The sequence below is a fragment of the Brachyistius frenatus genome, unplaced genomic scaffold (genome assembly GCF_029030835.1).
Source record: "Brachyistius frenatus isolate BFR_SWC_R1_liver_20210118 unplaced genomic scaffold, ASM2903083v1 Contig_40, whole genome shotgun sequence".
NCBI lineage: Eukaryota > Metazoa > Chordata > Actinopteri > Embiotocidae > Brachyistius > Brachyistius frenatus.
In genome coordinates, this window is record NW_027210639.1 from 2,873,482 (window position 1) to 2,899,620 (window position 26,139).

The 26,139-nt window shown below is 41.0% G+C and overlaps 2 protein-coding genes across 2 annotated transcripts in view; both read right to left on the minus strand.

Annotated features, from left to right (window-relative positions):
• The window catches only part of bckdhb (branched chain keto acid dehydrogenase E1 subunit beta), a 61,905-nt gene extending 51,885 nt beyond the window's left edge, over positions 1-10,020 (minus strand). The window contains exons 1-4 of the mRNA XM_069702179.1: positions 9,805-10,020; positions 8,315-8,392; positions 6,838-6,906; positions 1,612-1,745 (exon numbers count right to left, since the gene is read on the minus strand). Coding sequence (XP_069558280.1) covers positions 1,612-1,745; positions 6,838-6,906; positions 8,315-8,392; positions 9,805-10,000 — 477 coding nt within the window. The 5' untranslated portion in view covers positions 10,001-10,020. The remainder of the gene's footprint in view (positions 1-1,611; positions 1,746-6,837; positions 6,907-8,314; positions 8,393-9,804) is intronic.
• A 2,515-nt stretch (positions 10,021-12,535) lies between these two features.
• ttk (ttk protein kinase) lies at positions 12,536-25,623 on the minus strand. The gene is made up of 25 exons (XM_069702188.1): positions 25,534-25,623; positions 24,970-25,083; positions 24,661-24,877; positions 24,404-24,510; positions 24,164-24,307; positions 23,457-23,571; positions 23,293-23,374; positions 23,070-23,209; positions 22,334-22,418; positions 22,092-22,200; positions 20,828-21,050; positions 20,161-20,267; positions 19,100-19,243; positions 18,847-19,016; positions 17,810-17,955; positions 17,462-17,600; positions 17,113-17,205; positions 16,861-17,018; positions 16,504-16,655; positions 16,283-16,407; positions 14,623-14,697; positions 14,332-14,508; positions 13,506-13,602; positions 13,261-13,346; positions 12,536-13,182 (listed from the first exon to the last, which is right to left on the minus strand). Exons 2-25 carry the CDS (start codon positions 25,055-25,057, stop codon positions 13,096-13,098), a joined length of 3,066 nt encoding a protein of 1,021 aa, XP_069558289.1. The 5' UTR covers positions 25,058-25,083; positions 25,534-25,623; the 3' UTR covers positions 12,536-13,095.
• Between the last annotated feature and the right edge of the window lie 516 nt (positions 25,624-26,139).

The window sequence follows — 26,139 nt, forward strand, 5'->3', positions numbered from 1 at the left end:
CCAGTTTCTTTTACTTACTTCTACAGTTTCTGACACTGAGCTTCCTCCAACAAGGTGTCCCAAATCTTCCCCCCTGACACCCAGGTGGGCTGTTAATCTGAGCTTTATGCCTCTCTAAGGTCAGTTTGGACTGCATCATTTTAAGTGAGAGCACAGGAGGCGAGAGGAAGCCCAGGCAAGGGCCGACAACAGATTAAATCGATTGTTTCTCTGCATCGCAACAGGAGGCTCGTGGAAAACAAGACCTATTGTCACATATTCGGTTTTGTGTTGCCTTGACGTAGCAGTGGGGACTCTCATTCATTTTGTGGAGGGCGAGAGTACACAGTGACACTCGTGTCAACATGTACGCATGGTTAAACAGCAGCACTGCCCACTGGCCTGCTCAGCATGTTAATGTCACATTAATCTTCCTCAGGAAAGGTGCAAAGCAAGAGGTTGTAGAGAGGGCTGCTGTTGTTCAACTCATTTTCCTTGGCTGCTTTGTGGAAAATGAAACAACAGATGTTCAAGGTCTGCTTACGAGGAATATGCTGCATCAGTGTGAAAACAAGGCAGAGAGCATTTTCCTGTCCTTCTGTTTTGTTTCTGTCTCTGAGTTTTGGATGCACTGCTAGGAAGCCTCCTCACTTCTATACAAACTAAACTGCATATACAGAGAGGAATATCACATATATACTAAAAGAGTCTCCATGGATGCAAACCAAAGGTAGATTGCACGATCACGTCCTCTACTGTAACACCGATCTGTGACTTTGTTGTCTTGGATGTTCAGGTTCAGTGATTACTCCGTGCATGTTATTGGTGGTCTGCACTCCTGCTTGTACACAGTCCAGAGTCCTGCAACAGCAGAACAGCATGTGCTGATACCAAAGGCAAGTATAACAGCAGGTAGCGTTGTGCTTTCAGATTGTAGCTGCCAAACACAAAATTATTCCATTAACGGGTTTCATTAAACCTTTCACAACCTTTTTTTTATATCTATCTGTAGACTAATGGTATAGACACACATGTCTTAGTTTTCCATAAATTCGTAAAAGTGTACTCCTACAATTGAAACTCACAATGGTGAGCTTACAAAAAGCAGCAGAACCAGAGATATAGTTGTTTTTAATCTGGCATCTATATACCCCAAATGCAGCTCAATCATTGACAGTGTGGCTGTGCTACTAGTGGCTAATGTGGCCTCAAACTGCTGACCACAAGCAGAGGTGGAAGCACCGGGTCAGATACAAACACATGATTGTGGCACTGAGAGTTGCATTTATCTTCATTGCCTATTCAGAGGACGTCAGCTGAGTAGGCGGTCTTCCTATGTGGCCCTGGACGCATTAATGTGGCCATATGCGTCCCTCGCCACCTCTGAATGTGGCCTGAGCAGATCACATCTCACTGACCACTGATGGATGTTAATGCTAGGTGTGCTGACACTCGTTGATATTTGTGTGGTTCTGAGGTGTCATTTGGTGCAAACGACCTGAACTGTGGCATGATGGCACTTTGGTCAGAAACAGTCTTTGAACTTTTCGATCATCCTTCATAGCTCTTGCTTTGTGCTACCACTGGGTTAGTTTGCACTAGTATGCCACTGGAAGAGGGAGTGTGCCGTACCTGGTCAAATGCAGGATAGATGTAGTCCGCAAACTGGATCTCAGCAATGGCTTTGGCACCAGCAACCGCTGCACCGATGCCAAATCCCACAATCCCCTGCTCACAAAGAGGAGTGTTGAAGACTCTGTCCTTACCTGGGCAGAAAGGAAAGCAGAGAAAACAATGATGACATAGTGAATAGATGCAACCAGTGGGTGAGAAAGGTCACAACAGAAGTTCTCAGAAAGCTTTAAGGTGTGGTAGCCACCATTCAGGATGAGACTGCTCAGCAGCCCCCTGAACATACAGGAATTACTCATTGGGGATGAATGACCACAATCGTGTGAAATAGTGGGGCTCTGCTGAAACTTCTCACAGTTGACCGATGAGATTCCAAAGAATACTCCGTGTCACGATGCCATGCAGTCCTAAAAACAACTGGAGTGACAAGTTGATGACTCCTCCTCAGCTGTAGCCAACCAAGCCTGCGATGCACATACAACCTTCACCGAGTAAAAACAGAAGAAAGAAAATCTATTTTCCACTCTCCACCCTATAATCTGAAAATGAGCCGCAAGTGTGGGACACTAAATTTGGGCTGAGAATGTTATTTTTGCTCTCATCTTTGTGTATTTGCCAAGCCGGTCTTTTTCGGTTGTGCTGGGAAGTGTGCTTCTCGGCGGTGAAAACTCTGCCCTTATGTGCCCTCTGCACTCAAAGTTCAATTAGCAACCAGACCCACAAACCCTTTGAGGAATAACAAATTAAGTGATCAAAATGTAGTGCCTTGCTGCTCAGACTGAAGCCAGCCTCAAACATGCAGCTTCATGTGAAAGTGACAGCAAATCAAATGTGTGTGTGTGTGTGTGTGTGTGTGTGTGTGTGTGTGTGTGTGTGTGTGTGTGTGTGTGTGCGTGCGTGCGTGCGTGCGTGCGTGCGTGCGTGCGTGCTTATGTGTCATCAAAGCAATCAGCAGGAAGTCAGCTAATGATCAAACAATACAACCGGTCGTGTTGCTGTTTGTGCCTCACACGAGTCTTGACAACCATTTTAAATAGACAACGTGTTATAGTCGTCCGTCTGACAGCATCACTGCTTTCAGTGAAAAAGGACAAACACATCATAGAGAGGGAGAGCGAGTCAGAGCACAGAGTCAATGTGTGCCGTTGTTTTCACGGAAACAGCACTCAGAAGCAGCTGGCGGCGGGAGAGCTGGATCAGCGAGGTGAACGCATCCGTCTCGTAAAAAGCCATTCATATAGTGTCTGCCCTGCATTAACCTCTTGTTCTGTGTAATGGCTGCGGGTGGCAGAGGTGTGCACCATCCCTTTCAGTCGTGCGAGGGATAAAAACAGCTTTGCGCTCGTCACTGTACACAAGGATGAGATGGAAAATAATGATCCTTTTCCAAAGGTCAACACTTCTGACGTCAATGAAAACAAAAGGCAGAGCCGGCTACTGTAGGATGGATCTGAGACTTCCCGCTATTAAAAAGGCAGACGGAGTAAACTGGAAAAAGACTCTTAAATAAGGCAATCTATATTCAACATGTAATTATTTTATAACGTGAAAAAAAAAAAAAAATCACGCTCTGTCGTTGCAGTTTCCATGCTGTTAACCAGGTTTTAAAGCACTTGGATTTATCTGAGGACACAGAGCTGTGCTATTACTTGGATGCTGTTGCCAGATTATTAGAAAATTCTGCATATTTATTTCTTTTAAACTATCGAATATTTTACCAAAGGGCATTAGAAAGTGTCTCCACATGAGTCCTAAGTGAAGGCTGATCAGATCCCACATTATATGCAAATAAACATGTACATCATGTATATAAACAACTGAGTAGACATGAACAGAAACGCAAGGAGAGTGGCTGAGGCAACAGGCATTAAATAAAATGAGGCAATTTCGCTCACTCGAGCCTCATTTTGATGCACAATCAATTCGCCTATTTAGGACATATTTCACATTTGTAAATATATGAAGACTCGAGGTTGTAATTCACAACCTGGACCATCAGACTCAACCTGATTATGTCTGTTCAGGCTGAGATTATTTATCCATTCCAGAAGGTTATAGAGGGTTGGGCTCTGCGCTGCGATGGATAAATGAACTGTGCGAGGGGGCGGGGCTGTTCCTAAGCTTTGGGGCTGATGTGTGTCAGCAATTACAGATGAGGTAAACTAAAAGCAAGAAAACTAAAGTAAACCGAGAGGAGACTTTAGTGAAACAAGCGTCAGGAAGACAGCCCGTGTTCTTATTCAGTAAACAGCTGCTCTAAAGCTTACCGGTTCAGTTAGCAAGAACATCTCTCCTAGTCTCTGTGGGGTTCAGCTGAACCGTGAGCAGTTCATGAAAAATGCATGCGACATCGTTTTTCTAGAGGATTTATAGGATACGTATATTAAATATAAGATGTCAGTTGAGTAGGTGGTCCTTCAATGTGGCCCAGGACACATTTGCGCTCACACTGCTAAAAGAATGTGGCCATGTGCGTCCCAGACCACGTCTGAATGTGCTCTGAGAACATCGGACCTAAATGTGCCTTCAATGTGTCTTGGCTGTGCTCACACCTGGACTTTGAGCTGATCACTGGTGATCGAATCCCCCTGGACACACGTTTATTCCAGGTCTGAACAGGGCCAAAGTGTGTTTTCATCCACCTTTTTTTAGGCACATTTTCAATCCCAACATTGATGCTGCCGCTCTTTTAATAGATTGGTGTTCTTTTAATAAAGTCGTCTCTTCTTCTTCCGTGGCTTAATGATAGCGCCTGCTGGGAGAATTAGCACCACCAACTGTTTGTGGGCTTGGCTGATTCCTATATAACAGTAGTACCGTACTTTCCAGACTATAAGCCGCTACTTTTTTCCCACGCTTTGAACCTCGCGGCTTAAACAATGACGCGGCTAATTTATGGATTCAACGGGTTTGGAAAGGCTGGACTGCTGCGTGTCGAAGAGGGCAGCATGAGCTCAGCGGGGAATTTGCCTCCGGATGAAAGTAACGAGAGCGACAATGAAAACGATCCAACATCGGATGAAGCAGTTCTGAGGCTGTTCAACTCCAACACCAAAGGAGGTGACTTCAGTGGTTTCAGTGCACAGGAGGAGGAAGATAGTGACCAATGACTTTCTTGGTAGGCTACTGTTCACCACTAATTTTTGATTTTTGTTACAAGCCGTGTTTCGTTAAAGCCTGTGTAAAGTTAATTTGTTTCAATGTACCGGTAGGCACCTGCGGTTTATAGACATGTGCGGCTTATTTATGTTCAAAATAATTATTTTTTTTCAAATTCGGTGGGTGCGGCTTATATTCAGGTGCGCTCAATAGTCCGGAAATTATGGTAGATGGAAATGCACATTAATTTCTGTTTTCTTTGGCTGATTTTTTTTTTGGACATTGGTTAAAATTTGCACTGCAATTGTTCAGAAACTTGACCACAAAGGGTGTAATTAGTCAAATGAACTATGGCTGCATTACTTTTAGCTCCTTCAGTTTAAATCTAGGCAGACACTGTATGGATTTGGCTTGATTTTAACCACAAATAAGTCACATCCAACTTAATTTAGAATTGCGTAGATTTTCTACCAGATCAGTTCTTATTTCACGCAGCTTGAGAGCACAATTCAGCAAGTTACCTCAATGTGCTCGCAAAACACGAGCAAATGATACCAAATATGGCACAGTGCGCATTGTGTGGACAGAATCTATGGAAACCAGGTTGACTTCTGGCAACAACACACTTGCCTGCAGACCTGTTTTTCTCTCTGTTGAGGATGTGGCCATCTTGCTTGAACAGAATTTTACTGGACTAATCAACGGGCAGACCTTCGTACATCCACAGGACAAATCTGTTCTGTCCCCCTATGAAAGGCAGCAACCACAAGGCATCTGGTTTACTGAAAATCCATACGAAGAAGAAAAATCAGTGCTGGCGCTCATGTCATGACTGCTTGATGAAACGTCCAAGTCTGAACGCAGTGTGAGCACAGAGGTCACGGGCTTAATGGCTGATTAAAATGTGTAGTGCAAGTTGACACAATTAATGAAAAGCGCACAGTGTCTGCTTGGCTTCGAGGTCCTGGTTTTGTTCATGCTGGCTCTCTGTCATGGATTACTGGGACACTTGAAAAGAACAGAGCCATGGTTTGTTATTAGTAACATCTGTTATTTTTCAATGACAGCTAAAAATTTCAGCTGTAAAAAAGGCCTACAGAGAGCAAAGTTTTACAGCAAAGGTATTACTAAAACATTACAATTGGCTCCTCTGCATTTAAAGGTCCAGGATTGTATGAATTCAGATTTCCCTTTTGATTAAAAAGCAGATCTAGGGTGCTACACAAATACTGTGAAAGTGTCAAAATGTTCAGTCCACAGAGAAATGCACATACAAAACACAGCGAGTGTGCCATTTGGACTTTTTGAATTTGAATTTCTGATATCACAAACTCATGCTCATGCTGAAGAAAACCTGTGGTTGGCCTGCCTGTGCTACTTTGAAAAGAGTCAGCCAATCAGAAGAGAGGGTCATAAAGACTCTGACACAAAACAGCCTGTTTTGGGTAGAGAGAGAGAGAGAGAGAGAGAGAGAAGCTTACAAGAGATGAGAAACGATATTGAGATGGTCTTCAGTACTTAAATCCACAAAAATATCTTCTTATGGAAATCAAGAAAGCAACTAAAACATTGGAAAAGTGTAAAACACAGGATTTTTGGGTGTCCTTTTAAGTTCTACCTGTCAGACAAACTAAAGAGAAAAATCAGAAACACCCACTAACAATGTTATTAATTCAACCTGTGCGTCTCCTGCTGTTATGTGTCAGTCTTTGTGACTATAAAAGTCATTGTATCCTTTAAGGGGGACATTTCTGATCAACCCGTTGGATTTTAAATGTACCATTTCAAGTTTAGGTCACATTTGAGCACTGGAGGCTAAAATGGAGCCCTACAAAATAACCTCACAGCAAAGAGCATCGACCTTCTCTAACAGTTCACTGTATCAAGTTTAGGCGGCCCTGCTACAATGAGCACATACTGCAAACGGATCCCTGTGGTCCTCCAGGTGAACAGTGAGCTGTAAAACGACCTTGCAAGAGCAGTCACTGGTGAGATTCTTTGCGGTGCTCTGCTGCCCTCTAGTGGCAAAATAATGTCACAAACTGGAGAACCGGTTGCTGACGGTTTCTGCACTCAACAATCAGTGACTTTTGAATGGTGGATTTAAAGAAGTACAGTGTATCTTACCGTATTTGTCTCTCAGACCCACTGTGCATCGGAAAACTCCACCAAAGGCAACATCTTCCCCGAAGATGACTGCAGATAAACAAGACAACACAGTCGGGGGGAGTGTACGTTATTCAGCACACAAGACAAAAGTATTAAATCCTGTAAATGACAACATGAGACTGTTTTTAGCTCTGTGAGTTGGGCTTATCAGTCGTGGCAGCTGATCAAACAACATTTCTGCATTGTGAAGTGGGAGGCGCTGATGCTTTCTTCCCCATTCTGTGTTCCTATTTCAGTTTTTCAATATCAACTAGACTGGCTAATGTAACAACCCTTTAGTTTTATGTTATGGCCACCAGTTCTAATAATTTCAACTACCTTTCGAAGAAATCATGGGGTGGTGACATTGGTTTTTTTACATGTTTTGAAGGCTCCAGTTTGGCATTTCGCCCTTCATCAAGTTTGTCAAGTTTTAGAAATGCAGCTGCACAGCAAGTATATCAATCAAACCAGACACGCCCACAATTATAGCTCTCTTTCAAGCCTAATTTGGAATTAATTATGGAATTATTTTTCGATGGACCACCAGAACACGGATGAGAAGGAGTGAATTTAGTGAATGACACTATAATGACTTGTAGAAAAAAATATTAACTTTGTATTTCATGAGAAGCTGAGACTTTTTGAATGGGAGTCTATTGGAGCCAGAAGTTGCTTTGGCCCTCGTTGGTATTGCTTCTAAGCCACTTTTGCAGTGGCCTCATTTGTCAAGACCAGACTTTGATCATTGTTATATGCAGTCTATGTCCATACCCATGAACTGGCAGCCGTTGCCATGGAGAAAAAGCCAGTTAAAGGTGCAAATAAGAGGAACAGTAAACTAAAACTGTTTCATTGCTGAATTTGTGAACGCAACAAGTCGATTTCTGAATAATTGTAAACTTGACCGAGATTGAGATTCAAAGCGTTGTGACTAAAAATGCCTCTTTGCAGTCGCAGATAACTTTAGAGTATTTATCAAAGAACCAGATATTTTCAAATTCAGTTGTTCATGTTTTGGACTGATGATTTAAATGAGAGGGTTTAATGGCAACACATGTTGTAGAAGAGGACAAACTATGAGCCACGTAACATTGTGGAAAAAAGAATACAATTTGTACTTTTGAAAGCAGGACATCTCACACTTCACAACTCTGTAAGGGATTTGTGAAACATTGCGTGGGGCAACACGAACAAACTCATTAGAATGAGGATGCACCATAAAACTAAATTTCCTGAACCCACATGTAAATTGTATTATATTATCATTCTACACCACTTTCACTGTGTTACTTAGGTTTTAAAAATGTGTAGTAATCCCCTCAAGAGTGAAAGTATAGTTCTATTTCCTGGTGGCTTGGAGAGTCCATTTTATCTTCTCAAAATCGTCATAATTGTTAGCAGGATCGATGTTTTATAAAGTGTATGAATTCCACTTCCTGTTTCGGGGCCCTACCTGCTGTCGGATCACTAGCGAGAGTGTTGTCCAAGGCACTTGTAACAGCCTGAAACAAGTTCATCTTCTGGGTAGAACCTGAGAGTTAAGAAAAAAAAACCAAATACTTTAAAGAGCTTGACACAACAAAACAATTCATTGGCATGTTAACAGTGGCCAACAGTGCACTGTCAAACACAAGTACAACTCTACCACAGTAGAGTACAATACTAGTTATAGCCGGAAAAGTGATCACAAAGTAAATGATGATTCACTGACTGCAAAACAAACACTTCTTTGTTCAAGAAAAATAACAAATAATACTTGTACACACTCATAACTATGTTGACTTCCTGGATCCAGTAAAAATGATCGGTATTATGGCTGAGTGCCAACATCCTGCAAACAATGGGCTCATTTCTTCTTTGGGACTGCCTGGCATTGGGCAACACACAGATACTCTGTTGGGTGATAAGGTCACTTCAAAAGTCCTTTAGTGCCACTTAGTACAGCCAAATGTGTCCCCAGGCAGTGTTTTCATTCCAGTTAATGCCGATAACCTGGCTCGGCAGTGCTGCTAATAATAAATCCCCCCAGCTCCTCACCAGCAGTGTGAAACCCAGCTGTTGTTCCAATGGGAAATAAAGCTGCTTGGCATTATGTCATGTTGCACAAAAGGTAGTTAAGCTTATTCATAGGGCTGCATATAATGACTATTTTCATTATCGGTTAATCTGTTGGTACTTTTCTTGATGTCTTAAATGTTTGGTTTTTATGATGACAGAGGAAAAATGTGGACGAGTGTTTCCCAAAGCTCAAAAATGTTTAGTTTAGTCCCAACCACCAGTCCACAAACGAAAGATTGTCATTCCTTTCATCATGGAGGACAAAAGGGAACCAGAAAATATTCACATGTAAAAAGGTGAGATCAGTTAATTTGAGCTTTCTTTCATTAAAATGTGACTGAAAACAATTCATTGATGATAAATAAATTAAAAAAACCAGTTACAGATTACTTTTCTGTTCATCAACTAATCAACTAATTGAAGTTCTCCTTTTAGCAATGATGGCAGTAAAGTTTTCAAACTGAGTTTGCAGATGTTAAGTAGTTACCGTGTAGTAGTCAAACAGGTAAGATGTTATAGCCAGTTAATGAGAATTACGTTTAGTGAACACACTAAGTTTTAAAGCTGCCCCTCAATGATTAATATGTTAATTAATGATGTTAATATGTTAATTAAATTGAAAACAAGTCTATCAGACGCATATTATCATGTTGATTACTCCTTTTCTAGCATCTCCACTCAGTAGACCTGTATGACGGATGTTGGTTAACATGTCCAGAGTTGAACAGCTGGATAGAAAATGTCTACAGCTTTTTCCACCATAAAAGTCTCCAGTGTGCTCGTAATCCTCGTGTCTATTTCGCGGTTAAACTACGAAACCTTCGTTGCACAAATCCTTGATGTGACGAGCCCCGGCTAACGCTAGCCGGTTAGCCAGCAACTCACCGTACTGTGTCCGGACGGGCTCAGGCTGAAAGGTAAAGTGTGCCACGTGTCTTCGTTGTGTTTTTGTGCGGGAGCTGCAGCTCGGCGATAGTTTTAGCCGAGCGGCCCCAAAAGAGCTCTGAGCCCCGGCGGCAACTCCGGAGATGGGACATTTGGAGTTTGCACCTCGGATGAAGAAGCGCGCAGCAGCCGCCATCACTGTTGTTATGACTGAACAGGAAGGTAGACGGGAGGAAAGATCGTCTAATGAAGGAAGGAGGCATCACTCAGTGGAGAGGACTCGGACTTTTTTTTTTTTTTTTTCCCGGTATCAAAGCCAAACTCCAAACCATCCTCCGGGGTGACAGATGATACTGCGGTTTTCTGTCAGCATCCTGAAGCTAAATGTACCGCTGTGCAGACTCTGCTGATGTTTGAGCACCGGGTTAAGACAAAGCAATTCATTTGTTTGCATTACAGCCGACATTACAACCATATCAAATGGGTTTTCGCGCAGCAGCTTATGTAATATATCTGTGTTAAAGCTTTTATATCAGTATAATGGTAAATATGGTGAAGAAATCGGGTAAAAAAAAAAAAGTCATAGAAATAGTTGAAATACACGGTAGTTTAAATTGGAAGAGGGACGCGTGCTCTTTGGTACCTAGAAATAGTAGCAGAGTGACACATCGCCTCTTCTTTCCTCTCCGCGGTGACCTGATAAAGGTTGTGATTGGTCGAAGAGGAGGGCGGCGTGTGTGGCGACGACTAATAGATACAGACGGTCACAGGTGCCTAAAAATCCACTTAAACTTGTTGCATTTTCAGTTGGGTTTATTTGGAAAAACCTGCATTGCATCTGCAAATCAAAATAGCACTTTTGCTTTTTAATATATATTTATATTGTTTGAAACAGATGATGAAGTGTCATGGGGACCTAATTATTGTGGCCTGCATTGGTGTTGGCTCCAGGGCATTTCTAATAGTCTGCATAGTCTTCAGTATCATCCCATTTTGCACACTTAATATGAAACGTACTGGCATTTGGTTCAATGTGGCTCCAGCTCTGTTAATTGAAGGGCGGATCATACATAATCGCTGATGATGTTTTGGCACATCATAAATAGTTCACAGCGCATTTAGCGCTGATGTCAATGACTTGCGGTGTAAACAAGCAGATACCGTTTTTGCTCAATGAATTTACTCATCAGATTGTTTGCTATTTATTGTTTTATGTACATTACATTTACTGCTTTTGGTTTCACAAAAAACGGTTTCCATAAGGAGCCCAAGCTTTAATGAAGTCGCTGTAAAGTCAGTTCTACCTGGTAAACGTGTCATAGACACACTAGGTTGACTGCTTTACATTGAGTATGTAGGTTTTGAACATGGTTGGATGACGATGTGGTACCAAGCTCAGGGGCACAAATAACTTCACCAGCAAAATGTCACTGAATCAGACACATATGTACTGACGACATAGAGACTTACACTAACTGCACCTACATAGATGTAAAAAGGCTACTAAAAATAGACAGATCATTTGTTGTGCCGGGGCATTTTCTTTTCATTCTGGGCCCTGGAGTCATCTAAAACTAGACCAGCAGGAGAACAAAACCCAGAAGAACAGAATCTTTTTATGAAATGCTCTCTGCGAAGATGCCACACCCAGGTCTCACCATGATGAGCGCCATGTGGATGTTTGCAGGTGATGTTTCTGTTCATCCTGTCAGCGAAGAGTCACCTGAAAGCTACCGCTGTTTTACAAAGAGAAAAATGATCTTTACAAGGCAGCAAAATTCATTGAAATAAAATACACGACATAATATCAAAACAATAAACAAATAGTTAATATATTTATGTGGGGGGGGGGGGCACCCTGTACATATGTACATTGAAACAGTCACTGGGTTCTGTATCTTCTGTCCACAGATGTCATATAGATCTTTTCTTTTGGCGACTTCAATGTAAATGATGGAGGACAAAAACCGAAGTACTCATCAAGTTCACCTAAAGCTAGTAATGTAATAATGTTTAAGCAGTCTGACTTGTCGTTGACAAGCAGGTATTTTCCAAAGTCTCCCCTTTTTTCTTGAAAAATTCCCTCTTCTCGTTTCCCTGGACAGTACTGAGCTGCGGCAGAGGGATAACATGATTTATGGATTCAATATAGTGGCTGAGGACATGTGACACAGGAATCACTTTAGAGATGGATCTCTTCCAGGTCCAGTGCTGACAAGAAGAATTAAAGGGAGCAATCACTTTTTCATATGAATATTGATTTGAAGACAAACTGGGAGAAAATAAGAACTTATTTTCATGACTCAACATTGATGTCAGTTCCTCCGTTTTCTCTACAATCCCCTTCCAGATGTTTTAAGATGCAAAAAAAAAATCTATGAATATGCAATTATATTTCATTTCTAAAATGTTATTCCTGGACATGAGATGTATCATACTTCACTGTAAAGTCCACTCTCAGTGTTTGCGCTCTGGAGGCTTCAAGTTTCCACATCATACTTGTGTAATTTGAATTGGACTACAATCGGCCTCCAAACCATTTGTGATGTCACTAATCATGCTTGTGGGTCCTCCACTTGAAATCAGATTTTCAATGAGCAGCGAGAAATGTTTTCCCTCTTTAGCAGATAAAGGTGAAAACAGCCTTCTAGTTTTAAACAGGGCACAATAAAGTTCAAACATTTAACTGTGGTAACAGGAAAGAAACATGATTTTTGAGCAGAGGGGAACTTTAAATACTAACAGCAGGAGAAACACTGACAGTTTTCCATGACAGTTCGGATACAGATATGATCATCAATATTAAATCACAACACCAGATTTATTTTTTGGATATATATGGCCTTTATATAACTTTGAAAACTAGCTTTTATACAAGCTTTCAGTCTTTGTTGAAAAGGGGTTTTAGTAAAAAAATAAATAAATAAAAAAAAAGCCACAAGATGGAGTTGTTGGAACATCTAAATTCATGATCATGGGGAAAATGAATGACAGAGCTACTTACCGAGATTGTGTATTCAAATAGTACACCTCGTCAGTTTGCTCTCTTTTTTTTTAAGCTGCCACAAACAAACTAACAGCTCATAGGGTTACAGTATCTTTATTAGACTATTCTATACTGTATATGCTTACATTTATTATCACTAGTTAACAAGTAAAAATGAAGATGATCAACTTCCAAAACATAAGAAGAACGTAAAAATATACATTTGTTAGTTTCTACATTTTACAAGAGGAGTTTGTACTAAAGTGGTTACAAAGTAGGGAGAAGATGGAGAAGAAATATCCGCATCACATTTTCCAGGACAGGTCGGATGATGACTTTGCGCACTCTGCAACATCCAACTTCCTGCCGCTGCTGCACATTTTTGCCAAATTCTGCAAGAAGCAGAAAGCAGAGTTAGTATTCCAGTAAACCAACGTTTTGAGAAGAAGTTCTAATGAAGGAGGTCTTACATTAGCAGCTCGGATGATGCTGTTCGGAGACTGTAGGGCTGCAAGTTCCGTTAGGATCTGCTGGAGATCGTTGCGAGATGGATGTTCTGAAACATACATGGAGTACAGGTCAATGTCAGTCGTGATAAGCAAAGATGGCTTCAACCTTTGTACTTGTGCGCGCGCGCGTGTGTGTGTGTGTGTGTGTGTGTGTGTGTGTGTGTGTGTGTGTGTGTGTGTGTGTGTGTGTGTGTGTGTGTGTGTACCTGGTTCAAGTGATGCTTGTGAATTCAGCTGCATGTATGGATGCTCCAGCAGATCTGCAATAGAGATTCTCTCTCTGGGGTTTCGTACCAAACACCGCTGGTGAAAGCAGACAATAAAATGTAACACTTCTAGTTAGTCACTGTAGACTATAGAAAAGTTTCCGGGTCTGAAAAATGACTCTGATGCGCAAGTGCCTTAAGCTGCAATACCACAGAGGGCCGCTAGAGGTTGGCTCCAAAAAGCTGTGGCTCCTCAGACTCCCATCCGACTTCTCCAATAAAATTTGAAGACAGTTAAGTTTTTCCACAAGTTATCAAGGTTTTGCGAGCTAAAGTCACTCCTTATTAGTTTTCTGGGGTTTCATTGAAAAAACAAAACAAAAAGTCACAAAAAGGTGTGTTTTTGGGGGCTTGTCTGTTTGATTAACAGTCTGTGCTGCATTCGGTGTTCTGCTATCAGTGGCCGGGACGTAGTATTGTCGGGTTTCCAATCGGATCGAGTCCCCCCCGCCCACGCTCGTCCAAATATGGTCACTTATGGCTCCAAACCAGCAAGATCATGACGGTCAATATCTGAACTCGAGGCTTCGTAACGGCCGTTCCCAAATGAATGGGTGACATCACTGTTGGTTGCCGCTTGATCAATACCTAAGTTAAGCCTTAATTATATTCTCTTCTACAGATAAGGCCACTATGTTAAAATCTGGTCTAAAATTGTTACACCACACTAGACAATTTATGTAGAAGTTAAAGAAAGTAAACAATGTGTCAGATTAGTATAATTTGACTTCATATCACAATAATTTATCTCGTTTGGGTCCCTCACCTTCAACACATCCAGCAAATCCTTCTCCGAGATGTTGGGGAACTCAATCTTGTGAGAAGGGTCGATGATGGCGTGCAACTTGGATATCTGATTGGTGATGCTTTGGAAAGGAGTCTTCCCGTAAGTCATGTAGTACAGGATACATCCGAGCGACCACACGTCACCTTTGGGGCTGATCTGTGGAACAGACATTTAAAAAAAAAAAAAAAAAAAAAAAAAAGGGGGTTTCAAATTCTGCTGCTTTCAGTTTCCTGCACAGATTGTTGAATCAGTGAAAGTGAAGACGAGTACCTTCGAGCAAGCTTTTCCTGGCTGTGATGAAGTGTCTTTGATGGCTTCAGGGGGCATATAGTTCAGAGTTCCTACCTGTGTTTGACAAACAATCACGTGTTACACATGTTGAGCTCTTCCCCCAGGATTAATCTGGAGTGTAGATCTGATGCAGCTTCATTATATTCAGACCTGGCACTTCATCTAGGCCACGATTTACAAAGTAAAATCAGTCCAGTCAGCAACCCGACACTTTCTGACATCCTTCACGTCCACCTCAGTTCATCTGTTTTGGTCGTTGAACAAACACGAGTATCTGAACATTCATGTTTCTCCATGTTGGCTGGGAATGTTCAACAATGTTTCATCTTCATGAATGTAAATCTTACAGAGTGTGTTGCCAGAGAGCAGGAATTGGTAAGCAGTTGGATCTGCTGGGGATTTCAGGTTTTCACTGCATCTCCTGCCACTTTACAACTAACGGTGCACAGGATTCATGGTGTGTACCTCAGTTTTGAGGTGACAGTGGAACATTTTCAGCACATAATTCCTACTGTAACAACATATTAACTGATTATCAATTAGAACAAACAAATCATACAAATTTCAGTCTAGCTCCATTGTAATACACTGACCTGTGTATAAACTTTTTAAAATGTCAATAGAGACAAGTGCAACAGATTCATAATTAGCCATTATAGCCAGCATTGAACTTTCAGTGTTTGAACTGCAAAAGACGACGCCAACTTTCTCTGCTGAAGTCTGAGGATACGCCTCAATACATCTTGTCTGATAAACTTCATACATCTTTTCACAGAAGACATTTCGCCTTGTTAAATCAAGAAAAGCAGAAGTGAAGAAAGTTCACTAACGATGGATCAGTTCATAGTGCGACCTGACAGTGAGCCAGCATGCAGTTGAAATGTATCTAAGTGGAATGCAGCTATCGTTCATACATGTGCATAATTTATATTTGAGCCTGACTGATGCTGGATTTTTGAGACCAATACCGAAATTAGGGAGAAAAAAAATGTGAACTGAAACAGTCAACTTTACGGTATAAAAAAAAAAGAAAAAAAAAGAGAGAATTAAATAGAACCATTTTCTAATTTACCCCAAGCATCTTTTTCTGCATTATGTTTTGTAAAAATAAGTTTTCATGCCGGTGCATATAGGCCAACATATGGATATATCTTTTATAGGCTATTATTGGGCCAATAAAATAGGCGCTCTACTTTATCCATCAGTGATTTTCCTGCCATGTCAAAATGTGCACTGTAAAAAAAGGTGTATTAGGCGCCAGTCGTTTGACAGGTACAGTTTCACAGTAGCAGATTAAAACTTGTACTGTGCGTTAACACATGATTCAAGATTAATACAAAATTGTGCAGTATCTGCCCAGGTTTAACGGCTAACTTAATGAGGCTGCAAGAACTTGGACTCTGCTGCAAGTTCTTGCAGGTGGGACTACGTAGACATTGACCTTTTATGACACTATTTTTGTGGATCTCAGGCCGTCCTGAACTGAAGTGTCATACCGCATGATACAGCGTAGCATCACTTCCCCAAGAATTTACACCCAGACTTAAAACATTTTCCCAACAACACAAATACAATTTGATCACTACAAGTTAATACACCACATGAGAATTTGAGTGGTTTCAATAAAAGTAGGACTTACTTGTGAATCCTTCATGATGCTCGTCACATCTGGCTGGATTCTGTTTGCGATGCCAAAGTCAATCAGTTTCAGAGAAGCATTCACGATGACAAAATTGGCTGGCTTCAAGTCACTGTGGATGATCCCTGCATCGAACACACACACATGCAGAGGTTAGAAATGATTCACTCGGAAATATAGTGAACAGTGCTGGGAATGAATGAGGGAACAATTGTGAGAACCATGTTTGTGGATGGTGTAGACAGCCTCCAGCATGTTCTTCCAGTAGAACTTCCTCTCCAGGGGGTTCACAGTTTTGCGGTTTCGTATCCAAGTGTTCAGATCCAAGTTTCCACACTCCATCACCATGTAGATGTAGCTGTTGGTTATTTCACTGCAAACGCACACGAAACCGTCAGGATATTTGTGGCAGAGATCAAAATTACAAGCAAACCTGATGCACTACATTTTCATGAGAAATTACTGGACATAGTAAATCTCTTCTTCATAAGTCCCCACATCTAAACTGGCAAAAAAAAGTACGCTGTGACTCAACTATGATACAATAACATATTGTTTTTGGACAGACAGGTACTCACTAGTCATAGAGCTTTATAATTTGATCGCTGTACTGCTGTAAGTGGTTCAGATGTTCTATTTCATTTTTGTAACTCTCTATTGTCTGAGCATCAGCCTCCTCCAGGTCGACGTATTTCACAGCAAACAGCTGCTTTTTGTGATCCAGGACCTGGTAGACCTGGAAAAACAACAGTCTGTCAATCAACAACACAAGATTGTAACATGGACCATGAACCCTGATGAAATGTTTTGGCATCACAGAAAGCCTTTACCTTGCTCGATCCACCGCGTCCAATCATCTTGAGGATGAAGAACTGCTTCCCCTTGATGGTAATGGATTCATTTGGCAACCCACTGAAAGGAGCCTGATGCAAACAGAGACCAATGTTATACTTTTGTACAGTTTAGTTTGATTTAAAGGCCTCTTGAAAGCATCTTATACACCAAGACAAGCTAAATGGAAATCACTTGGTCGACTTGACATTGTTGAGTGATTATTGCTTTGCAAGGAGTTTAGTGATGGGAGAAAACTTGTTTAGGGTACCACGTAATATTTCACACATGGAAATTATTATAACAGAGACATAGAAGATATGAGGACAAATTAAGTCAAAGAAAGACCTGTGGAGTCTGGAAACGCGCTGTTTGGTTTAGAGGCGTGCATGGCTGCTGTACGGGTCCAGTCCTGTGTGCTGCTGCTGCTGATGATGATGAGGATGATGACACTTCGGGGTCTCTCTTTACAACCGGAGTAATGAAGCTGAGGGCGAGACAGATGGAGAAATGAAGAGTAAAACACATGAGAACAGGAAAATTCTTCAATCAAAGTACAGTGTCTTTACTCAAGTAGAATATACTGTTAATGGAGCTTCTTGGAGGTTTAACATAAAGTGTGTGATATTTAAATAGGTTTTCAAATTGAATTGGAACTAAACAGCAGAACTGCACACACCCAGGTTAAGATATTACCTGTTAGCAGAAGGGTTTCTGTAGCCATTAGGTGTCTGGAAGACGGATGGTGGGTTCAGTCTGGATGGAAGTTGGAGGGACGGAGTTGGGAAAGACTCCACGAGACGAGGAACATGTCTGGGATCAGGAGGTGTGATCCGTTTATCCTTCAACGAAGAGGAAGGAAAAAAAACTTGAAGGGTGAAGGTAAAATGAGGGCATATAAAGGGAAAGGTGATGAGAGCTAAACAGAATCACTGTTTATAGCATAAATCATTTGAAATTGTCATGCAAGTAAGAAATAAATGACATCTGCTGTGAACATCAAAGTAATTATATCTGTGAGATATGATAAATGGAAACTTGGATGAGGTTAACATGTTGTTAGTTTTATGAAGACTTGATGAAATGATCATAATAGAGACTCTTACTCGTGACACACAGTGTTGACTACATTTTTGACATTCGTGCTATCTCATCCAACTCCTGACAAAACTTAAAATGTTCCAAGTTAATAAAAAACTTGTCAACTATGGCACCAGACATTTCAAACGAGTTGAGAGCGTTCACAAACAGGCAACATGGCAACCCTCAGAAAATGTGCTTAATTTCTCCTGTCAGAATACAGAACCGTAACTAACAGCCTCATCATCGTCCATTTAATCCAACACGGGGACAAAATTATTATCCATACACTGCATTTGTACACATATTTGATGTACTGCCTTTATTAACATTTAACAGAGCTACTTAACCAAATGTGGTTATTGCCCCTTATTTTTGGAGGAAGTACAGTTCTTTCACAGCAAACGCTGCCAAATGAAGTGATGTCAAAGCGACTTCTTTAACCCCTTAAAAAATGTGCCAAGTTCCTTGTGAAATATTTCCAGTTCAACAGAAGTTCAGGTGTATTTTCCCAGTCAGAGGTAAGAACTTTCCCACTTGCTCATGAACGCCACAATAAACTACAAACACTAACAGACTAACATCCGCTGGCACATACAAAGTGTTGATTAAAATTTTGGTAACTTAGTAGTAGATAAAGAAAGCCATCAGACCTCTGGAGAAGCATAGCGGTTGACGAGTGTTGGGATCTTCCACTCTGATAAGGGCTCCTTGCTGGCAGGTTTCGGCTGATCCACCGAGCGGTTCACAGGCACCCGAGCACGAAGCTGTACTCCCTGGTTTCCATCAGAAGTGGCTGTTACTGGAAGACCTGTTTGCAAATCTAAAAGAAAATAAATGAATACAAAGTGCATCCAAACCACTGCTTTGACCCAAACAATGAATGGACCTTCAGTGGACCTCTACCTGTGGGGGGGTCCAGCTCCATGGTGGGCATGAGTTGTTTCTCCCCAGCTTTAAGGCTGCGTATGGCCAAGTCCAGCAGCTCAGCTGGCCTGGCATTTAGCGCCTGAGCTTTGTGCAGAATTGAAGTTGCTTTGATCACATTACCTAAAAGAAGGAAGGAAAAAGTAGTATAAAAAAAAAAAAAAAAAAAAAAGCAGGGCTTTAACCATCTTCTGCAGAAGGTCTGGATAGACAAGTACCTTCTTCACTGACTAAGTATAATACAGTCATTAGACTATTACATCACTGGAAGATCTTTGGCATCTGGATCCATCACTTTTGAAACATGAAGCATGTCAGATACATTAACAATAATCGTTACATTGACAACATGAGCTTGATTTGAAGCATTTCCTTAGAAGCAAAGTTTAACAGTTCTTAAGTATCTTTGATAAAATTTGAAATTATACTGCAACTGATCATTTGGGTTTTTCCCCCCCCCCCCCCCCCCCCCCCCCCACACACACACACACACACACACACACACACACACACACACACACACACACACACACACACACACACACACACACACACACACACACTCATTTTGATTTGACCACAAGATGGAGCTACATTGTGTAATACAAACAGATAGCAACTCAGGTGACACAGATGATGTCATTATCTAAGAGGCTTCCTTGTTGATATTCGATAATATGGAAAGCCCCTTCCTGCATGTTGAGGTTGGTGTTTTTTTTTAGGTATGTGATGTGTGAAACGCTGTCTGAATCAGTGTTTTTTTAAAAAACTGCGAGTATCCCTGCAGTCCGAAAACAGACACCCTCAGCCGTGGTGTTAACTGTTAATTTAAATCCTGCAATGTTGCCTGACATGTAGAAAACGTCACAGGGACATGTCAACAGGATACAAAGTAGATTTTCACTGGAGGGGGGTTTAAACGAGTTCTAAACTTAGGAGTGACGTGTTCCTTATTTGAAGAGTTTCTCTAACTTTGACACTTTGGAGCTACTTAAGTTTGAGGGTGTTTTGTGAACATGGATATCAGGAACATGACATACCTTGAGCGACCTCAAACTGAGCGTGTGCTATGTGGACAAAGGCAAAACCTTTGCAGCTGGATCTCGCAACTATGAAGTGGTCATGTGCTTCGTCTGGGTCTTCAATCCTGGAGAGGAAACAGAAATGACGACACATTTAAAAGAGCACCTGAATATGTAGTTGTGTTGTTTGTTTTTGAGTCTGGTGGTCCGATAATGTGTCTAAGCCCAGGTAGTCCATCATCACAGTGAGGAATTGATGGATGGATATACTAATTAAAAAAAAAAAAAAAAATGCTTTTGCTAAGAACATTTTATGAGTCGATGAGTTTCCAAGCAACTTAAAGCTACGAGTGATGTTGACTGTCCACATCAGACAAGAAAAAGACTTGGATGTAGTGTTTTACAAACACTACTCAAAAAACAAGGTAATAAGTTTACAATATTTGTATCAGGTCTCTCATTGTAATTGTACAGTGACAAAATCACTATAACAATGTTATTATTTACAGAAATATTGTAGTGTATCATTCACACCAGAGCTGAAACTATTCATTTACAGTTACAAGAGTTTCTTTGCATAAAACACATTTTTGGCTTAATTGGATTAGATGAGCTATCCATCCAGCCCAATTAAATCCACACAAAATCCCAAAATAGAAACGTAAAAAGTTTCCTCAGAACTCACGCCTTGAGTTCTGCATATTTGACAAGTATTTTGGCGTAGCTAGCGTTTTCGCTGTACTGTCTCATCGGCAGCCTGGAGAAGATTTTCGAACAACAGTCCTTGAGCTTATTGAGGAGGAGGATATCTCGGTGAGGGTTGCCTCTTTTCTCCAGGTTCATCAGGAACGTCCAACACGACTCAGGAGATTTGGAATGGATGACCTGATTGAAATGGTAAGTTACATCTGTCAAAGAAAAGCAAGATGTCATCAGAACAGGAAATGGGACTACATGACCATCATAGTTCTTAGAAGTCCATCTTGGGTATTTTTTTTTTAGCTTTTACTTTCAGGTGGGTATTTTCCCAGAACAAGAGGAACTACAGTGAATTAACTGTACAGTGATTGGTTCACTACTTTACCTTGCTGTAAGACTGCATTTTTCCACAAGGGAACTGTGCCAGTATATCGCTCTCGTCAAAGCCACCAAACCCATTTTCAAAAATAATAATTTTACGCCATAGAACAGGACTTGCTGATCTACTGCTGCCTTGATCGGTTATTTTGTGTTATGGTGCGGCTTTTGTGGTATTTTAACATGTTAGTTCATATCTGAACTAACACAAAAGTGACACAATAACACAAACAAACCAATCGAGGCAGCAGTGGACCATCAATTACTGTATTCTGTGAGGTAAAATCATTGTTTTTGTCAAGGGAGTCTGGTGGGTTTTAAGAGATCGATATAACGGCACAGTTCCCCTTTGTCTGAAGGCGAGGTAAAGTGGGGAAAACATTATAAATTAGCGTACACTTAAACAGAGATTGGTTTGTTTAGATGGGCCTTTAATTAGTTGGCTATAATACGTGTTGTTGCTAATCCCGACCACAGCAGTGTATCGCTTCGCTTCTGTTAGTTCAGCTTGCCGAGTCTCCAAACTGGAAATGCAGTGGTACCAATTTACAGCAGGTAATACACTGACTACGGACACATACAAACCTCATACCAACACACTTCAAACAACCTGATCTATCCCTTTTTCCCTGCACTGCAAAACACTAAACAAAACTTGGACAAATGAACAGTTGTTGTTTGTCGTGCAGAAGAGACGCTGCCAAACGGCTTGTCATTTTAACGTTCCTATTGGTCGTGTGAATACAAACAGAAAAAAAGTGGATAGGACTTATCGGGGAGTCCCTGACCGGTTTGGTTGAAAAGGTGCTTATTGTTCACACAGAGTATAACTGCCCACTCAACACACTGTGTGCCAATAGATGATATAGTACCTTCCAATCTTGAGGCATCCCTTGCGTCATGTGTGCGAAGGAGTGTGGTGGTGGAATCCATGGCTGCATGGTCCTCCCAGGGGTAACACTCTGGACTGAGAGCCGGTACCTGAGAACACACCAATGAAACAAAAGGATTTAGCTCTCATCTCTTTAGCTCAAACTAAACACCATCACAGAGCACCAGAGATGAAAACCACCCAGCGCAGATTCTGACATTAACATACTGAAACACACTTAACCTGAACGTTGTCTAAATGTCCATCTGCAGCATTTTTCTTTGAAGAGAGCCCAAATTCTGAGCTCACATTTGATCCACTCGTTTGCCTGAAACAAAATGACATCAATTACATCAACAACACATACAAGTCTGAAAGAAAACACACACTGGACTTCAATATTTAAGAATTTGCTCGCAGTGTAAGAATTATTTTTTTTTTAGGATTTTGTGGTTCAGTACATTTTCATGGACAGTCATCTCATTTCTAAGTAGTTTACAACAAAACTGCAGCAGTGTTTTACACAATATGACAAGAAAAGAAACATTCCCACAGCTCAGTTAACACACGACATGTTGACCCTCTGCAGTCTCAATTGATACTTGTGCTTGTCTGCAATCTGAAGATGCCAAAACACAACTATATTTTGGACAAAAATTGTAAATTACCTTTTAATTATTTGTAACACCATGTGACATTACAGTGGCACAAACACTCAGCAAGCACTTTATTAGGAAGACCATCCTAATACTGGGTTTGACTTCCTTTAGCTTTTAAAACGGTCTTAATTCTTGTTGTCATGGATTCCACAAGTTGATGGAAACATTCGTTTGAGATTTTGCTCCATAATGACATGATTGCATCACATCACGTCTGCATATATCCGATCATTAATCTGGCAACCAAACTGTTTTCAAATAGCATATCTCAAGCCACAATCAAATTTAACACAATTGTAAATAGATGTTATATAAATTACCTGGACAAACTGGTGGGGATTGATGCATTGCTTCTTTTGGAGGGCTTCTTAATAATATAGCCATCATCATCATCATCATCATCATCATCATCATCATCCTTCTCTGGGATAGAGAAAGGTACAACAGGAACTCTCCCTGGCTGGAGAACAAAAAATGAGAACACAACTTCCAAACTTAAAGGACTATTTGGTAATCAGCATCACTCAACAGGATGAAACGCACCAAACCAACTGCTTTCTTGTGTTGAGATCCTGATCTCCAGCTTAGTAGTTGTTCATCTGACGATCCACTGAGGGGCTCCACCCTGAGGGACAGAGAACAGTTAACATCAGATGGTCTTTCTCAACAGAAACCTTCTTAGACATTGAAAGCTGCTTTCTTCTTACCCTGGAACAAAAATACTGGAGAGCTGCAGGTCGCCTGTCCCATCTGATGTTCTGCTCACTTTTTGGAATTCTGAGCCTTTTTTGACAGAATCTGGCACATTACTGCTCGGTAATACTGGCAGAAAGAAAAAACCAACAAAATGTATAAATGAAGAAAGCACAATCAGAGAAAAGGCAATGAATATCAAATTACATCTGGATTCCACCGGGCATGTTGATGACATCATGTCTACGATGCCGTTTTGTTCCATCCTGCCTTCATACCGCACCGGGAGCGTTCTCAGAAGCGGAGCGTTTTGTCGACTTGATCATTTTTTCTGGATTTCTGTGCATCTAGCTGCAACTAGTGGTTTACTACAACTGGGTGACGCATTTTAAGTAACAGTGTGGAGGATTTAGTGGCATCCAGCCCTCACCTTCCAAGCCTTAAGAGAATCTGCAATGGCCGTGAAAATCATGAAAGGCTGTAGCCTATAGACAAAGTTAAATACAACTGGCTTTGTTTTAGTTGTTAAAAATACTTTCATTCACGTGATTATTTCATATTGATATTTCACAGTGTATCCCCACAGCTGGTTCCGGTGTAATCCAGCCATTAGAGTACTATTGTGTTACAAAAACATTAACTTTGTGACTTTCTTAACTGCTGTCAAGTAAAACAGTTGCATGTTTATTAAGCCAAGGAAAAGACGTGAATAAATACTCACGTGGTACATTTTCCTTATCCTCTGAACAGATTAGTTGTGTTTTCCCCATCTGCATGCTCACCAAGGCAGCCTCCAGCAGTTCAGTTGGTTTGGCACCAACTTCAACGGCATTCTGCAATATGTAGAAGCCTCTCTTTGTGTTGCCTGGTGAAGTGACACAGCTGACATGTAACACCCGTTATGTCACGTGATGACGATGTGTAAATATTCACAAGGTCAACAAAAAGCACATCTCTCTACCTTGAGAAAGCTCGAACTGTGCATGTGCAATGTGGACAAATGCAAAGTTCTGGCAGTGAGTCCTTGCCATGTTGAAGTTGTCCTCTGCCTCAGTGACGTCTTGAATTCTAAGTGAGAAAAAAACAACAGGAAATATACTGAATGCCCACAAAGCATACACTATTTATGTCACGTCTTTAATCTACAGATCAGCATACAATTAAACCAGAAAAGACTGAAGTTCCTCTCGTCTTTACGAATGGTAAACTTCTACTTACGCTTTCAGCTCTGCAAATCTGACCAACATCCTGGCGTAGCTCTCGTTCAGACAATGTTTCTGCAGTGGCATATTGTAGAATACTCTGCTATAAATGTCAATGAGTCTGGTGAAGTAACTCTGATCCAAGTGAGGGTCCCTCTTCTTCTCCAGGTCCGTCAAATAGGAGAGGCAGGACTCAGGCGAGTTTGAGGCGATGACCTGGTTCTCCGTGTCATCTGTAACGAGTGCAAGGTGTCGAGATGAGGCACAGACATATGGATCCTGATCAGTATAAATATAAGAGAGTGAGTAGTTTTAATTCCATCACCTTCATTGAGAGACTTTTTAATTTTATTAAGCTTTTGATAAAGCATGGCAAGTTGCTGCTTTCTGTCCGTGTGTTCCTCTTCCTCCATCTGAAACTGAGGGGGAGATAAACACACTGGGTACATTGGAAAAATAGGGTTAGTCCTGAAGAGTCAGTCCCAAACGAGCGACAGTACAATTATGCGACGTCAAATAAAAAGCAAAAATGCAATCAAGCAAGAAACAAACTTTAATACTAATGTAGAAAACGAGTTGTAAAGTTTACAAAAAAAAAAAAATGTTCTGCTTTAATGAGCGTCGCACGAAAAGTAAAATTAGACACCGGATATGTATAATTGTGCACGAAAGAATCTCATTGACATGGACGAGACAGGTAATTGGATCAAACTCTGTCTTTACACAAGTATTTACTTTCGTGTTTACAATTTGAGTTCGCTGGCTAACACGTAGCAACGTGGCTAACAATAACTCGGTGAGCAGATGAACGGTCCCTCTGTGGATGACGTATAAACACCGCCGATGCTGGAAAGACAAAGTAGGTCTCGGGAAAAAGAAATCGTCTCACCGTGTTTCCGCTGTCATTAATCTCTTCGGTACGAACAATTTTTATTGTTCTGCTGAAACTTGCGTCAGATTAGAGAGCAAAGCGAAATAAAAAAAAAAGCCTCGCCGTCAACTGCCCGTTTTCAAATATGCTTCGTACGTTCACGTCGCGTGCTGATTGGGTAGTTTCTGATGACGTCAGGGTGCGTTCACGTTACAAACAAGCAGCAGTTTCAAAACTTTTCAGAAATTTGGGGTTAATTTGTTAAAAAAAAAATTAAAAAAAGAAAGCGACGAATAAATGAATCGTTATGTATTTGATAAAGACATGCTTACGTCAAGATTCGTTTTAGTTTGTCTCTGGAATATGTATGATGGAAAATACACAAACCTATTTTGATTTGATACCCCTTTCCTTCACTTGCTGCGCAGTAAGAGTTCATTTAGAGCATTAAATGTAGTCGAGTTCATATACATACTTACAAAACGTACATACATAAATACATATGTTATGTTCACATGCAATCTGTGGCTCAAACACAAATTCAAAATGTTTACGATAATTTGTGGTTCTCTGTTTTCCAGCGGCTCCTGAACGCAGCAGGATCACGCTGTTCCTTCCCCGTTC